This window comes from Sorex araneus, chromosome 9 (genome assembly GCF_027595985.1).
Source record: "Sorex araneus isolate mSorAra2 chromosome 9, mSorAra2.pri, whole genome shotgun sequence".
Lineage (NCBI taxonomy): Eukaryota > Metazoa > Chordata > Mammalia > Eulipotyphla > Soricidae > Sorex > Sorex araneus.
The window spans coordinates 31,590,080-31,607,538 of NC_073310.1; the positions used below are offsets into that span (position 1 = coordinate 31,590,080).

Consider the following 17,459-nt stretch of genomic DNA (forward strand, 5'->3'; position numbering starts at 1 on the left):
AACTTTCCTCTTAACACCGCTTTTTCTGTGTTCCATAAGTTCTGGTAACTCATTTCTTCATTCTCATTTGTTTGAAGGAAGCTTTTGACTTCCTCTTTAAGCCACTGGCTTTTCAGTAGTGAGCTGTTTGATTTCCAGGTGTTAGATTTGATTACCCATTTCTGTGTATGATTCACTTCTATTTCACCACTTCTGTTGCATGGTCTGAGAAGATCTCATCCTGGAGCTCACTGATTCTGTCCTCAGCAGTTGTTACGAGGCTTTCCACCAAGTTTTTCATTTCACCTACCAAATTTTTCAGATCTATCATTTCTGCTTGATTTTTTTGTTTGTATTTTCTTCATTTCTACTCTCATATCCTCGTGTATTTCATTGGTAGTGCATTCCATTGCTTCTTTGAGCTCCTTACTTATCCTTAATATCTCCATTCTAAATTCCTTATCCAAGAGGTTATATAGTTCATTTTTTAAAAAATTTTATTTTATCACCATGTGGAAAGTTACAAAGTTCTCAGGTTTATGTCTCAGTTATACCGTATTCAAACACCATCCCTTCACCAGTGCCCATATTCCACCACCAAAATCCCCGGTATACCCCCCGCCCCCCACCCCAACTGTATAACTGATGAATTTCACTTCATTTTCTCTTCACCTTGATTACGTTCCATATTTCAACACAAAACTCACTATTGTTGTGGGAGTTATACCCCCAAACAAGATAACCCTATTAAGGAAGCATTTGATAATTAGTTTTCCATTAAAAGATTGTATGTTTTCAGGTTTTAGAAAAGGTCGGATGTGTCCCAGTCCCGAATCCCGGAGCCCTGTTAGTTGCTGCCCAGTGTTGCCAGGGCTCCATCTGGAGAAGGTGTTGTGGCTGCACCTCTTCCTTCTGGCTCCCCGGTGTTGTTGGCCCCAATTTGGTTCCGGAGCATTTTCCGGGCCGCGTTGCTCACCAGAATGCCTGCCGCTTCTCTCAGTTTATTATTACTGTTTGATTCATCTGGGCTAGCGACTTTACTCACTAAGCCTGGTGAGATTGTGTTGCTTTACAATTGTGACCTATGCAGTTTGGAGTTACTTGTTGTGTCTTGTGGTGTGGTTAGGAACCTTCCGTTAGGATGTCTTTGTTACAGTGAGTTTTGGAGAGGTGAAGAAATACAAGGCCTGGGCTCACTAGTACCTCTAATATAAGGTGTAGATGAAGTAACTTCTTTGTGCAGATGCTAGCTGTTTGGGGGTTAGAGATTTTAAACGGATGCCATGAGGGTAATTCCTGGAATGAAATGCTGAGTATCCAGGCTTCCCTTTGTGTGGGGGCCAAACTTCAGACTGGGGAAGGGAGAGGAGCCCACTGCAGTCCACACACCTGAGTTTAAGAAGCTCAAAGGATGGCTTTTTAAGGTTATGTGAATATGTTCTCTTTCACATAGAATCATATTCCTTGTAATAAGATTGTATGGTCCTATTTTGGGTTTTTGTAAAACAAAGTTTGCTTAGATGCAATCTTGAATCCACCAATGTTCTTTCATTTTTCTTTAAAAACTTAATATTAAGAAGTATCGGTGCTATGTATTTTAACCATAAGGGGAAAAATGCCAAGGTCCATAGATTGTCCTTGAATCTCTTAGAGTTGGTGGTCGTAGTTTAAATCTGTTATGCCCAGGTACTTCTGTTGTGCCTCAGGTGACCCTTTTATTTTTCTCATTTTTGAATTTTTGATATAATTTCATTTTTATAAAGTAGTTCATAATAATTCATTATGTTTAATATTCTGACAAATTTCACCACCAGTACACATTCCTACCGCCATGTTTTGAATGTTTCTGTCCTCAAGAGCCCCCTAAATAATTTGTTTTGTGTTGCTTGTTATGAATAACCCTCTAAAAATAATCCAGAAAAGTTTCCTTTGAGGAAAGTGAGTCAAGATTGCTGTATTTCATCCTGTAGCCATTAAGCCCTTATATAAGAGATTAATAATATGTTGTTAAATATTAAGCCTTGTGTGAAATATGTGAAATATTATATATTTTTGAGATTGGTTGCTTTCTACTTTACACCCCATCAAATGTGGTATACCACTCTTGGTACATCAGTGGTGCACAGTATGAGATGTTGCTCCAGGAATTTTAAAACTTTAAGTACAGTGATACAGATGAGGTTAATTTGATTTTTTCTAACTGGATGGTGACTTTGGGGTCCAGAAACATCTCTGCAGCATGTTGCTCTTGTGCTATTCTCTTCTGAGAGATTTATTTGTGAATCTCTGCATCATGGCCATTAATGAATTTATATGGTGCCAGAGGCACTTTCTGGGCAAGACTGTCAGGCTACCAGAAGCACAAGGATATGGAAAGAGGTCACCTATTCCCCACTTTGTGCAAGCCTGGAGATTTTGGTCACAAGTCCCACATACCTGGATTTTTCAGCAGATTTACTCATGGATGAGGCTCGCCCAAGCCTGTGAAAATTGGTTGTGAGCATGGCAGCGATTGAGTTCTAGAGATGTTTGGCCGCTGGGATTCTATTGGAGAGGGTGGGGGAACTCACCTGCTCCCTCTGGGTTGCCTTGGATAAGACAGCCTGGCGCAGGGTCCAGAGGCATCTCTTTGGCATGTTGCTCTTTTCCTCTTCATAGGTTTATTTGTAGGTGACCCCCTATTTGATATGCTTTAAACTTATCTGACAGGGTTAAGTGAACTGACATTGCCTTTGTAATTTGCTATTCTGATTAAGTGTTCCTACTTTCTTCAGTTGTCTGTTTAGGCACCATTTAGGGACATATGGTGGGATGGCATGGCAAACAAGGCCAGAACTCAGCTCTTTGTCTTTCCAGGTGCCAGTCACCTCTGCTGCTCGAGCATCAAGGCTCAGGCCCTTTGGAATGTGAAGGGGCCAGAGAGCGGGAAGACTCTATGGAGGGAAGCAGGCACTCAGGTAATAAGGAGCTCAGCTGACAGAACTGATGCCCCTAAGACGCTTTTTTTCTGCTCCCTCTCTTCTCCCATAACTCCTAGTCATACACTTATTCAAAGCTGAGGTAGTGGGGCTGGAGCAATAGCACAACATGCAGGGCATTTGCCTTGCACACAGCCGACCCGGGTTCAATTCTCAGCATCCCATATGGTCCCCATAGCACCGCCAGGAGTAATTCCTGAGTGCAAAGCCGGTAGTAACTCCTGAGCATTACTGTGTGTGACCCAAAAAGCTAAAAAAAAAAAAAAAAAAGCTGAAGTAGTTCCCTGAGGGTCTCTCAGTGTCATAAGGGATTGATCATGGATAGTTGGAGTTGCCCTCTCTGTAGAAATGGAACATTACCTGATGGTGGTAATGGTCTAGCTATTGGAGTATCATTGGTAAAACTGTAAAGTTCTAGAACCCACAGTCTTCTTCATTTTTACCAAATCCTTTGCTAAGTTCCTATGTTTCTTTGCTCTTTGGTTAACAGTAACACTAAATTTCTCTCTCTACATCTGACAGAAACTAAGTGGCATGGCCCACCTTCTAAAGTCCTGAGTTCCTACAAAGAAAGAGCCCTGCAAAAAGATGGAAGTTGCAAAGATTCCCCCAATAAGCTTTCACATGTAAGTCCTTGGTTCATAAATTCTTCACTCAGGCATTCTGATCAATCTTAGCCACCTCTGTATTAATACTGTTACAGAAAATTCTCAGTGGCAAATTGTTCTCTTCAGTTGTCTCTTAGAGGTGAGGGGAAAATAAATAAAGACATGGAAAGTTAGGGGTTCTTCCTCTTTTTTTTCCTTCCAAACATTTATTTATTTATTTTTCTTTTTTTAATTAATTAACTTTTTAATTAATGAATCACCATGAGAGTACAGTTACAGATTTATACATTTTCGTTCTCATGTTTCCCTCATACAATGTTCGAGAACCCATCCCTTCACCAGTGCCCATTCTCCACCACCAGTAAACCCAGCATCCTTCCCACCCCCCAATCCCATCTCCCCCCACCGCACCCTGCCTCTGTGGTAGGGTATTCCCTTTTGTTCTCTCTCTCTAATTAGGTGTTGTGGTTTGCAATAGGGGTGTTGAGTGGCCATTGCCACACACACCTCTTGATCTATAAAGAACCTCAGAGTTTTCATATTAAATTCCTGGCAAAGCAAAGATTATATCCTTAGCTGTTTGATCTTTGATATCCTTTAATAGTTACTACATCAAGTGCCCATTTTTAATCTTTCAACTACTTATCCACTTGTGGGCACAAAACAGAAGCAGAACACTGTGAAGTAAGTGGTTTGTGTGGTCAGAGATACTCTGTCCGTGGCTAACCACCTATGGCACTGTTATATATGATTCATCATAATGACAAGAACAGCAAACCAACATCCTTGTAATGTGTGAACAGTGCACGGCATTCTTGATCATTTGCACGCATGATAGTATTTTCTCCTTACCAAAATTAGAGGCTGAACCTTAGTCCTCATTGTCATTCAAAGTGAAACAAAACTTACTTAAATAGGAAAATGTGGATTATTGACTGTTGCACGACAAAAGTATTTTAACGTAGCTCTGTTTTGGCTATCTGTAGGTTAGAATTTTTATTAGCTTCTAACTTGTCCTATGGTATTGGTGAGCTTTATAATTGACATTTAACGAACACAAGAAAACATATTTCTTCCCTTAGCTGTGTCAAGATCTTGTCTTGAGATAGCAGCCTTACTGTTTCCATTTAATTCCACCTTTCAAATCCAAATCTCTAACAAGGTTTAAGCATAGGGAAAGCAGAGGGTGAGAGTCGACTTAGAAATATCGGTGTATGATAAAAAGGTCAAGGGGATTTGCTTAAGGATCTGATCGGACGGAATGGGAAAGGAAAAGGCCAAACCACTTGAAAAATGATTAGTGACTGACTTGTTCTCATGATGATTCGGGTCTTGTTAGTTATCCTCGACAGTACAGAATGGCCATACCTGATTAAGTACATAAGTGTGATGGGGACATTTACTCCCTCCTTGTGGCCTTTGTCATCTAGGGACCCCAAAGCACTGACTCTGTTTTGAACTTGTTTAATCTAAAAAGAGCCCCACACCATTAGCCCTGGCTGTGGACTCTGACTCCACTCTCTGGGGGAATATGCTTCTGCATATATCATCTGCTTAGGTCCACACATTAATCACAGGAGTTCAGATCTGTTATAAGCACAAGAGAGCTGCCTTGTTGTTGGCCAAAGTCCCCACCACTGACACTCAAACCTGGACCTTTCCCCCACCCCGGGGCTGTCACTGCCATTTGTCACTGAAATGTTTTCCCGATAAAAGGCTGGTTTCCTTTTATTAATTTCCATGTGCTATCCTAGCTTACATAACCCCTTGCTTATTCTGTGGTTAGTGACACCCTGACAATACATCTGTGCTTCATGAGCAAATAAAAGACTTAAACTGTTCAACAGAAGATGAATTATCAAGGAAATGATGGTTATAATTTAGGGATTTTTGTATGAAACCAGATCTTTTGTGGAGGACCACAGCGATCATACAGCAGAAAGTGTTTGCCTTGCACACAGTCAGCCCAAAGCCAATCCCCAGTATCACATATGGTCCCCCAAGCCCACCAGGAGTGATTGCTGAGTGCAGTACTAGGAGTCAGCCCTGCGCACCACTGAGTCAGCTGCCACCACCCACTCCCCACAAGATATAACCCCCCCAAAACAGAGCTGTCTTAAGTTCTATCTTTGTTGTGCACTGTGGAGTGAGTGGAAAAGGTGAGGCCATTGAGTTTACAGCTCTGTGAATCTGGGTTAGAGTCTTCCTCTGAATACAGAAGCCACGTACCACATCCCTGTGAAGTATTTTCATTTCTCTTTCTTCTCAAGATTGGAGACAAAAGTTGTTCCAGTCACTCCAGCAGCAACACCCTTTCCAGCAACACCTCCAGTAACAGCGATGACAAGCACTTTGGGTCTGGAGACCTGATGGATCCTGAACTGCTAGGACTGACCTATATCAAGGGAGCCTCCACCGACAGTGGCATTGACACGACCCCCTGCATGTCCACCACAGTCCTGGGTCCAATGCATCTGACTGGGAGCCGGTCCATGATCCACAGCCGGGCTGAGCAGTGGGCTGACTCTGCTGACATCTCGGGTCCTGATGATGAGCAGGCCAAAATGTACACAGTGCATAGCTACACACCCACACTCTCGGCCAGCAACACTGCCGACAGCAGCATGGGTGACCTCAGTGAAATCTCTTCTCACTCCAGGTAGGCGCCTTCTGGCCTTGTCAGCATCGGCACATCCTGGGCGCCATCACTGTTGCTGGGATGAAGGGGGTGCTGACGTGAGAACAGCAAGAACAGGAGTTGGTTGTTAGTTTGCCAAATTGTCTAATTTCAAAAGAACTGCTGGTTTTTTAAGTCTAGTGGTGAAATTTTTACATAAATAAGTTTACTTCCTTGAGATTGTTAGTGTCTCTTCTCTTTAAATTTGAGCAAAGATGTAAGCTTTTAGGGTGATTTTCTGTTTTGAAAGCCCAAACAGAGTGATTTGCTCTGACTTGACTGTGGGCAGAATTTAACTAATTGGACTCCAGCTGCCTCCATCATTTTTTTATCTGAAAATAAGAGAGTGTTCCAAAGCCATTTTTTAAATTAAGCTTTAAAATATTTAATTTGTAAGCATTAGATATATTAATATTTTCTATTTAAAATAAGGTCTTCAAGATCCCCTAAATCAACTCTAGCTTATGACTTGAATGTTTCCCAGAACTCTTCTACTTGCTCACGGACAGTCACCTGAACTAGTAATGGGAATTTTTTTGCTATATGTAGGGCTTTGGTGGCCTTATTTCTTCCAAAGATAGTGCTTAGAACATCAGGACTCAGAATAAGAGACCCTATGCTCCTTATCTCTCACTTCCTCGGAGCCCACGACTGTTCCTGCGTGGCTCTCATTTTTTCCAACTCCTCAAAAGATACTCCTGGTAGAGCCAGGCTGCAGAATTTCAGCCTGTAGCCTTGATGGACAGATTCGTATTAAATCCATGTACAGAAATAAGAGTAGTTGTAATCACATCCTCAAAACAGATGTGCAGGTCACTTTCATCTCTTTCCTTTCAATCAAGGCAGAAGGCGTTATATCCATGGCATCCCTGATACCATGTGATGCGTTTATGCATGTCTGAAAAAAGTTTAAACTTCGAAGTCATCAAAAGTGATTTATACAAAACATGTGTGCACACATACATACTGCTACTTTGTGTTGCTTTTCTGGCCACTAGCATCTTCAGCTGTATCTTACTTATCACTTACGTCATCCAAGTGAGGCATTTGCTTTATGAGTTAAAAATTTCACACAAATTGGAGTTATACAACATAGGTAGTATTTAATTCTCTATATATGTGTGTGTGTATATATATACATGTATAGAGATGTATATATACATATACATAGACATGTAGAGATGGATATATATATATATACATATATATATATCCATCTCTATACATGTATACATATGGGCTGGAGTGATAGCACAGTGGTTGGGCATTCGGCTTTCACGCGGTCGACCCATGTTCTATTCCTCCGCCCCTCTCAGAGAGCCTGGCAAGCTATGGAGAGTATGGAGCCCGCACGGCAGAGCCTGGCAAGCTACCCGTGCGAAATTGGATATGCCAAAAACAGTAACAATAAGTCTCTCAATGAGAGACGTTACTGGTGCCCGCTCGAACAAATTGATAAGCAACGGGATGACAGTGACAGTTACAGTGACATGTTTATATACATATATATACAGTGCTGTAGCACTGTAGCACTGTCGTCCGTAGTTCATCGATTTGCTCGATCAGGCACCAGTAATGTCTCCATTGTGAGACTCATTGTTACTGTTTTTGGCATATCAAATATGCCGAGGGTAGCTTGCCAGGCTCTACCTTGTGAGCAGGATACTATCAGTAGCTTGCTGGGCTCTCTGAGAAGGCTGGAGGAATCAAACCCGGGTTGCCCGCATGCAAGGCAAATGCCCTACCCACTGTGCTGTAACTCTAGTCCATACATACACACATATAATATACATATTATATCACATACAATATATAATATATATTATTGTTAATATAATATACCATTATATATAATTGCATATATTATATATAGTATATTATATGTATAAACTTATATGTATAAGTTTATATATATACATATACAGAGAGAGAGAAAGAGAGAATTTTGGGTCATATCAGATTTGCTCAATGCTTATTCCTGGCTGTGACCCTGGAGGCATAAGGGAATGCTGGGAATCGAACCCAGGTTAGCTGTATGTGCGTACCAAGCACCTTACCTGATGTCCTAGTTCTCTAGTCCCAAACATAGGTAGTATTTTGGCTCATATAACCAAAAGTCCCAAACTATTAAGGTTCTGTGATACCAGGGTTTGAACCTGAGTTGGCCGCATGCAAAGCAAGCATCTGACCTCCTATACTATCTCTTAAGCCCAAAAGTCAAGATTTTAAAACAACAGACTTCATGTCACCTTGTTAGACAAAAGTAATTGGCATCACAGACAGGTTTTTGTGTTTGTATTAATGGATATTTCAGTGTAAACTACTTTTATTGTTTGATTGCTTCTTTGTTAGTTTTGACTTAGTTAGTTTTGACCATAATCCAGAGGTGCTAAATTGTGAGGGACCCATCTAGTGCTGGAGATTGAGTTTAGGTCTCCTGCATATAAAGCATGGACTCATTTTGTTGGAGAAACTGCTGTTAGAGCAATTATAAAAAAGAAATGTAGGATTATATATAGGCATTTAGATTGATTTTCTTGAATACTGTAATCATTTGTTGATTGTATGGCCTGCGCTATTAGAACGTATCTAAAAGTGCTAGATTGAATTTCTGATTGACTTTACTTTTCCCATCACATTAAATTCAATGTGTGTACAGCTGTTGTAGAAATAACATAGTTTAAGGGAATAGAAGTTCTTACCACCTGGCTGTTTTTTCTTGTACTTGGTAAGAGATAGTGACTTTGAAGCCACCTTTGTTGTAGGCTTTTACTACAAATATATTTTTTCAGACGTTAAATTGAATCTTTCATATGCTTTCTCTGATCTGTTCCCCAACCTGAGGGAGGCTAGAGAAAATAGGAAACAAAGTATTTCAGAATCATTCTTAAAAAATAAAAATAGAGAGGTTTTAAAATATTCCATTTTAAGTATTGAACATATTAATATTTCCTATTTAAAAGGAAATTTTAAATATGTGTACGACATTACTCATTAGAGCAATGTCACTCAGCTGCTACCTTGCTGACTCCCACTTGCATCTTAGTCCCATGGACAGTGATTTTGACTTTGCAATGGCCGTGTGTCAGTTTGAACTGAAATAGAAAAGTAAAGTCAGATGGTAACAAATTCATCAACACAGGCAATCAGGCCCTGGTATTTCAGTGTTGGCAGAATCTCAGTCACCTTTGATTTATCCTTTTCTTTGGGGGAGGTGGGCTCCCAAGCAGTGTCTAAAGACCCTGAAGGCCCATCCCAGCTATTTCAGTCCAACCAGGCTGGTATTTCAATAGGCTTAAGGATGGGATGCTGCTAGGGCCCAAACATACCCTGTGATGCTCAGGGGACCATGTAGGGCCAGGGATCATTCCAGGATCAAACCATTTATAAGTCATTCATCTTAACCCTTGTCCCATCTGTCCAGTCCTCTAATATTTTTTTTAATCATGTGCATTCTGAAGGAATTGGTGTACATTGCCATTTTCTATTAAAGGGCCCTAGAAGCTTTCTAGGCATAAGAACACAGCTTGCTCGGGACCACAGCCTTAGCCTGTGGACAATAAGGAATTCTAACAGGGTGCAGGGTCCTCTAATTTTGCTGACTGAAAATTATGGGGGCAGACTCCGAATCTGCCAACGTGCAGGCAGCACCACTGAACTCTGTTTTATCTGTTTCTCCCTCAGTGGTTCACACCATTCAGGAAGCCCTTCAGTTCACTGCTCCAAAAACAATGGGTCTCTAGACACATCCACAGTCTACATCGTGTCACACAGCAGTGGACCACAGGTGCCTGGATCCACATCCAAGTCCTACCACAGACAAGGGTCAGTGAACAAGTATGTTATCGGCTGGAAGAAATCGGAGGGAAGCCCACCACCCGAGGAGCCTGAAGTCACCGAATGTCAGGGGTAAGGTGGTCTATATTTTTTTTAATAAAGAATTTTATTAAAAGCAGGAAAAAGGGATAGCTCAGGGTAAAAGGTGCTTGTTCTGTACACAGCTGACCCCACTTCTAACTGTGACACACATATGGTCCTCTGAGCACAGAGCCAGGTGTGTAAGCTTTCAGCACTGCCAGCTGTGGCTCAAAAACCAAAGCATAAAAGAAGAGGCAGGAAAAAGAAATACTCCACTCGAGAGAGAATGTGGGCTTCTCCAGAGTGGAGAGAGCCTCATGAAATGGAAGGAAGGAATCACACATCAAGTTGGGGTGCAGGTGATTCCACCTGAAATGCGCAGAATGTGCAACTCTGTGTGCGTCCAGGGCAACCTTATCCCCCAGCACAACATATTTTCCGAGAAGGAATTATGTGGAAATATCTTTGTGAACTCCTTTAAGTGTTGTTTTTTATATTACTTTATAAAAATCATCTTTCACCTTGATTTTTGTACTTATAATTAAAATAAATTTCTGCTCTTTGTTCTTTTGTTTTTTTTTAAAAAAAAACCTAACATTAGAAAAATCATGGTAATATGCTTTTGCACATGTAGAATCAAATATTTAAATAATCAGCTTCAAGGACAATTTGAATTTCCAAAGAGACCATGTGTGACTTTCTCTGTATCCCACCACTGTCTTCGGGCCCAGAGGATTTTGTCTGATAAGTCTGCTGTAAATCTTTTTTTTTTTAATTTTTTATTAGTGAATCACCATGAGGTACAGTTACAGACTTCACAAACTTTTGTGCTTCATTTCAGTCATACAATGGTTGAGTGCCCATCCCTCCACCAGTGCCCATTTTCCACCACCAATGGTCCCTGCATCCCTCCCACCAACCCCACCACGTCCTCCCCCTACCCCATCCTGGGTTCTCCTTTTTAAGCAACTTTCTTCTTTGATCTTGCTGCTTTCAGTATTCTGTCTCTGTCTCTATCTGTGTTTTTGATCATTTGATTAGGATGTGCCTTGGGGTGTTTTTATTTGGTTTTTTTTTTTAGCAGGTACACTTTAGTCCTCCTGGATGTGGGTGCATGCACTCTTCAGCTCTGGGAAGTTTTCAGAAATGATGGATTTGACAGTTACCTTTTCATCAAGGCTTTTTTCCTGCCCCTCTGGAACCCCAATGATTCTTATGTTCCTCCTGAATTCATCCCCAAATTTTCTTGTCATATGTTGGTTTATAGTTTATTCGGAGGCTCTTTTACATCTTCTGCCATTGTCTGGAGATTTTCGCACCTCATCTTGGAGCTCACTGGTTCTGTCCTTAGCAGCTGTTACTCTGCTGCTGAGTCCTTCCATACAAGTTTCTCAGATATGTCATTCCTACTCGTATTTTCATTTGTATTTTCCTCATTTCTGCTCCCATATCCTCTTGTATTTTATTGGCGGTTCGTTCCATTGTTTCTTTTGGGCTCCTTTTGCATCTCAACAATTCCAATTAAATTCCTTATCAGAGAGGTTATATGGCTCAGTATTACTAGTTGGGTCATCTGTGCTAGCATCTTCACCCACTAAGCATGGTGAGTTTCTGTGTTGCTACACCATTGTCCCCTTTGCAGTCTGGAGCTGTTTCTTATGTGTTGTGTGGTTAGGAACTTACCGTTCTTACCGTTAGGATGTCTTTGTATATTTATGGTGTGTTTATGGAAATGTGAAAAAATGCCCAGCCCCTGAGCAAAGCAGAACATGCCTTAGTGGTCAGGGTTCATTCCTGACCTGGGGGGCAAAGATGGTGTTCCTGAGTTCTCACCAGAGTCCCTGATACTTCGCCTTGCCTGCCTGGCTGTTTTTTGAGTTCTCAAAGGCTTTCACTGGGCTGAGCAGAGCCAAGGGAGGGGTGGTTGGCTGCACTCCCGTCTTCATGGGCAGACAGGAGCAAAGGCAGCTTCCTGAGTTAGCTCCAGAGTACCCCTCCCCCACCTCCCATGCCTCACCTCCATGATTGACTTTCTGAAAGTTGCCATGTAAATGATATAAAATACAAAATTTTTCTCCTAATTTTAATGTGATTTTGATTATCTCTTCAGCTCTGTTAGAGAGAGGCATGCTTTGGGTCTGTTTGGAGAAAAAAAGAGAAGAGAAAAAGATGGATAATTCATTTTTATCACACATGAAAGCTTTATTATTTTTTTTTGAATAAGAAAGTAAATCACATTTCAAGAATGCAAAGCAAGGCTGGTATAAGCTTCTGACTTATATTTTATTTTTAATTTACTTTTGATTTTTGCCACACCAGCAGTGCTCAGGGGTTACTCTTGGGACTACACTCAATGATCACTCCTGGTGGTGCTCAGGAGACCATATGGGATGCCATGGATAAAAACTGGGTTGGCTGTGTGCAAGGCAAACACTCTACCATTCTGGTCTCAGTTTGCTTCTTTTTTCATGACAGACTCTGCAAGGATCTGGTCTGTATGTTTTGTCTTCAGGCGTTGGGGTTACCTGGAGGCCCCAGTGACTATCAGAAAGCACTTCTAGAGTCAAAGTTTGGTCAGTGACATGATATCACCTTTCTCCTAAAAAGTGATTCCACTTTTTGCATATGATTAATACCATGACTATTATCTTCTAATTAAAACATCATTTTAGTGCTAAAATCCAACCTTTTTCATTCCTTTTAAATTTTTTGCTTAATAAAAGTCATGTCAACAACTACACATGAGTTATTTAGAGTTTTTTCAGGATGACGACATTTTGATCATTAATGACAATTTTCTCATGTGAATGTTGGTATCGATGAGTTTCCTGAGAATTTCACAGAAGTTCATCCCAAGCCTGAAGTTTTCTCAGATATTCACAAAAGCATTGGGCACATCCCTGTAGACACGAAATTTCAGTGAAGAAGAAAGGCTGAAAGGTTTTTAATTGAGGAAACACTATCTCCACCAAGTTTGTGCGTTTTAGCACTCTGGCTTGGGGAGTAAGAGCTTGCAGCAAAAGACAGGTAGTATCGCAAGAATCCTGAGAACAGGGTCTGTATATCTGTGGAGAGTTTCCTCCCCACTTCTTGGTGAGTGCCAGGATTCAAACATTAGCCAGCATGCCTCCAGGCAGGCCTCTTTGCTTGTGTTTCAGCTGGCACCCCAGGCCCTTCTAAAACTGTTGCTGAAACAAGGAGCATTCTATTTCATGTAAAGTGATGAAGAAGCGAAGGTAGCAGTCATGCAGAACTGCACCCCCTCTATTTGAAATATTCCTCCAAACTGTTTTTCCAAATCATTCAAGGATAAACTTTAAAAAAGATCAGTCCGTGAAAGTATGTGTACTCTTGAGATCTGGAGAATATTAGTTTTATTGCACACAAAATAGAAGATCATTCTTGCCCTCCAGAAATTTCACATAACTTTTCAATTGCTTTAAAAAAAAACCAGCAACTGTATTTCTTTAAAATCAGACTGTAGACCATTCATTAATTTTGTTATTAGTAATAGAGCCATATATTTTAAAATGCAGCTAAGGAGAGCTAGCAATGGGTTTATTATTTATGTAATCCTTATGTAACCTTGTATAAGCTTTGGGCATGTTACAGTTTGAGTCTGTTTTTCTCCTCAGAGATGCTCACCACCAAGGAAATCCTTCAGATTAAAGCTCCAGAAACAGTTTTTCTCTAGTTGGATCCCTTAGCGTTGGCTGGAGCAATAGCACAGCGGTAGGGCATTTGCACGAGGCCGACCTAGGTTCGATTCCTCCACCCCTCTCTGAGAGCCTGGCAAGCTACTGAGAGTATCCTGCCCGCACAGCAGAGCCTGGCAAGCTACCATGGAATATTCAATATGCAAAAACAGTAACAACAAGTCTCACAATGGAGACTTTACTGGTGCCCACTCAAGCAAATCGATGAACAATGGGATGACAGTGTGACAATGCTACAGTGGAATTAATGTGTTGTTTAAGTGCTGTGATTTACAGTAGTGTTAATGCCAGTGTTTCAGAAGTACAGTGCTTCTGTACCATTCCTGCCACTAGGATGCCAGCATCCCTCTACCTTTCTCTTGGTTTCCCTCAATCCCCTCCCAAGTCCTCACCCCACCTATAGCAATGTAGTAAACTCAGTTCTATAAGCAGACTTGCAGTACCTGTTATCATTTGCCAGCTTTAGACACCACATATCAAAGAGATCATTCAGTATTTGTCCTTCTCCCTTTGACTTGGTTCAATATGATACTACCCAGTTCCATCCAAGTGACAGCGTTTGTCTATGACCATGTTCTCAACTTATAGTTGAGTATTGTGGCACTTAGGCCTGGCCCATTTTGATGCCAATGAAACTCACAGCTTGCCCTGGGTCCATTCCATCCCTCCTAAGGACCCTGCTTTTGGCGTGCTAGGAACTAAGGGTAACTGAGTTGAGAAAGCAGATGCCCAAGAGTAAATATTATTGGAATCAATCAGCTCCCGAGTTACAAAGCATAATATTAACTGTCTTCCTGTGTCCATACAGAAAGGACATTGCTTTAAGGTAAACTAAATTCCCTGCGGCAAGGTTAAAAGGACAAACCCAATGTTATTCTACAAATCTATATCACAGTTTCTTTATTCATTCATCTGTGATTGGACATTTGGGTTGTTTATGGATCTTGGCCATGATGAATAGTGTAGGAGCTGTGATTTCTGTCCCTTGCCTGTTTCCCAAAGTGAAAGGAAGTCTTGAACACCTCCCAAACCCAAATCTCAGGACTTGTACTGATGATAAAACCTAACCATTGTCTTTCAGACATGAATTTCGCGCAGAAAATGCCATGAGGTATTCTTATAACTACCTTTGCAGTCAGGTTTTGAAAACTCACAAAGCTTCATTTTACAGCCAGTGTTGATTCACCTTGTCAGTGGTACTGATTGCTGAGAAGTGCAGCAATCCTGACCTACCTCAGGAACAAAGCAAAAGCCAGAGAGATTTTCAGATCAGGAATCCTTAATTTTGAGCATGTCCATGTAAGTTTTTTACTCTGACACATTTACAGTGAGCTGTCACACTGCTTTGGAAAGAGTGACACATGCCAGGAACATGCATGTGCCCTCTGTTACCTGTTGCCCTAGAGGCTTAAGGTCACGTGCTGAAGATCTTTTGCCTCCAAGGACAATGCAGCCATTGATGGCTCCCAGTATCTTCAGGAATGTTTGACTGCTCACATTGCATTTGGAGAGCAAATCTTTTGAAAGTCACTTCCCTGATTTCTCTTTGGAAAAGAGCAGAAAACAGTAATTCAGCCAGACAGTCTTTTTCTTGTCCATAAATACATTTTTACATACTGATAATTAAGGGGGACAGCTGCTTTATTTACCCAACAGCTTTGCTAAATTGCTGATAATAAAACATGCTTGGCACAGGCCTGAATTGATTACTCTTGGATACCGCGCGTCCTCGGGTCCCTCGCTCTGAGTTGCCGGTGTGGAATGTGATCTGCTTGTCCAGTCCTGTGAAAGGCTCTCTTGGGTTTTGGAGAACCACATGATTTTCTTCAAAGATTTGTATGAGAGTCTCTGGTGCATTATTGAATCTGGGTTTGCTGACACAGATTAGAAATGGGGAAGCACAGCCTAGTTTAGAAGTTAACTATATTGTTCTTCATCCAGGGCTTTGGGGACTGACTTGTTTCTCAAAGAATTCAGAAATCTAACTTTGCAGTTACTCTCATTTCACAACTAGAAACTCGCATGGGTCCATGCAGACAACACAGTTAACTGACTTATGAGAACTGTATATATGTGGTACTGAACCTGCTTGCTAGAGTTTAGTTCTTAGTGTTGCAGCTCTACATACAGGGTCCAGGAAGAGAGCATAGTGGTCAGGAGAACCCAGTCTATCCCCTGCCACCTCATGCCCTTCATGTCAAGTGTATCCCTGGAGGCTCTGCAAATACCCCCAGAGTGACTCTGGTGGTCACCAGCACTATAATGCCTGAGCTGTGCTGCCTCCTCAGACCCTAAATTTAAGCCATCTCATTGGCCAAGAATCACTGAATGACCCCCTAGACCCCCTCAGCACTGCTGCATGGATCCCAAAATAAAATAAAATAAAAATTTGTGCTGGACCCTGATTTGATCCTTACCTAGTCCGCTAAGCATCACTAGGTGTCTTGGAATCCTGAGTACCAGCAGCATGGCCCTGAAGGTCCCCAGCACCCCAGAAGGTCCCAGAGTAATCCTTGACACTGCGGGACCCCAGCAACACCGCCTCCTTGCAACCTTGCCTTTAGCTACCAGCCACTTTGACCAAGAATACCAAGAGGGTCCTTCGCCTCCAGTTCACCCACATAGGAGGAACCCCCCCAAAATACATATACAAAATAAACCAGTTCAAACCACGCCTGAATTTTCTTTTTGGTTTCTGTGACAGGCTCTATAGTGAAATGGATCTCATGCCCATGGCAGCACAGCATCAGACTGTCGTGGGAGACACTGTCTCAGAAACTCAGCATGTTCTGTCAAAAGAAGATTTTCTGAAACTGATGCTTCCTGACAGCCCCTTAGCTGAAGAGGGGAAAAGAAAGGTAAGCAACTGTTGCCAGACTTTGAAGTTACCAAAAATACTAAAGAAAGAATTGCAGACGCAGGACGGTTCCCAGAGTACCGTGCAGGCATTTTTCTCTCGTGACCCAGATTCCTCATGCACAACTGGCTCTTTTCAGTCTTCACTAAAGTGGCCTGGGAGAGGGGACGAAGGGCAACTCTTTGTGCATGAATAGATCTAAGGAATCAGGTGAATCTGGCATAAAACCCCAGCTCCAAGGACTACAGCTGTACAACTTGGCGTGCATGACTTAACCTCTTGGCCCATTTTTTCCCTGAAATTAGAGAACAAAGGTTCAGCAAAGATACAAAATAACAGCGGCAGAGCCTTCACATAACAGGGTACCTTCACATAACAGATGATCAGATATAGTAGTCATTAAAATTCTACCACCGGCTGTGGAGGGGAATCCTATTTTGCTCCATGCTGTCCTCCCTAGACTTCATTATATTCCAGAGATGGAAAGGACATTGCACTCTCTGTCGAGCATCTTGAGAGAGGATGACACTTGCACTTGTATGAAACTAGGCAGTACATTCAATAATGGAGGCCATGTGTCATCATTCTCAGTGCTCAGTTTCTTGGGATTTTATTAATACTAGCTTCATTTTGATTACTCTTTTAGACCAGCTTGTTAAATAATGGAAAATATTAAGAGGGACAAAGAAGTAATTTAGCCTCATCTTCACTTTTTGCAAGTTTAACTGAGGCCCCAAATATTGAAATTTGACATTCATATAAATATTTGGTGGAGCCAGGAATAGA

At 41.5% G+C, this 17,459-nt stretch overlaps 1 protein-coding gene across 6 annotated transcripts in view; it reads left to right on the forward strand.

Moving 5' to 3' along the window:
* Positions 1-17,459, forward strand: part of SIPA1L2 (signal induced proliferation associated 1 like 2) — a 268,964-nt gene that overhangs the window by 215,793 nt on the left and 35,712 nt on the right. For all 6 annotated transcript variants that reach the window (XM_055146847.1, XM_055146849.1, XM_055146850.1 and 3 more), the window contains 5 exons: positions 2,836-2,936; positions 3,480-3,583; positions 5,836-6,224; positions 9,927-10,151; positions 16,521-16,674. In XM_055146847.1, the coding sequence (XP_055002822.1) occupies positions 2,836-2,936; positions 3,480-3,583; positions 5,836-6,224; positions 9,927-10,151; positions 16,521-16,674 (973 nt within the window). The remainder of the gene's footprint in view (positions 1-2,835; positions 2,937-3,479; positions 3,584-5,835; positions 6,225-9,926; positions 10,152-16,520; positions 16,675-17,459) is intronic.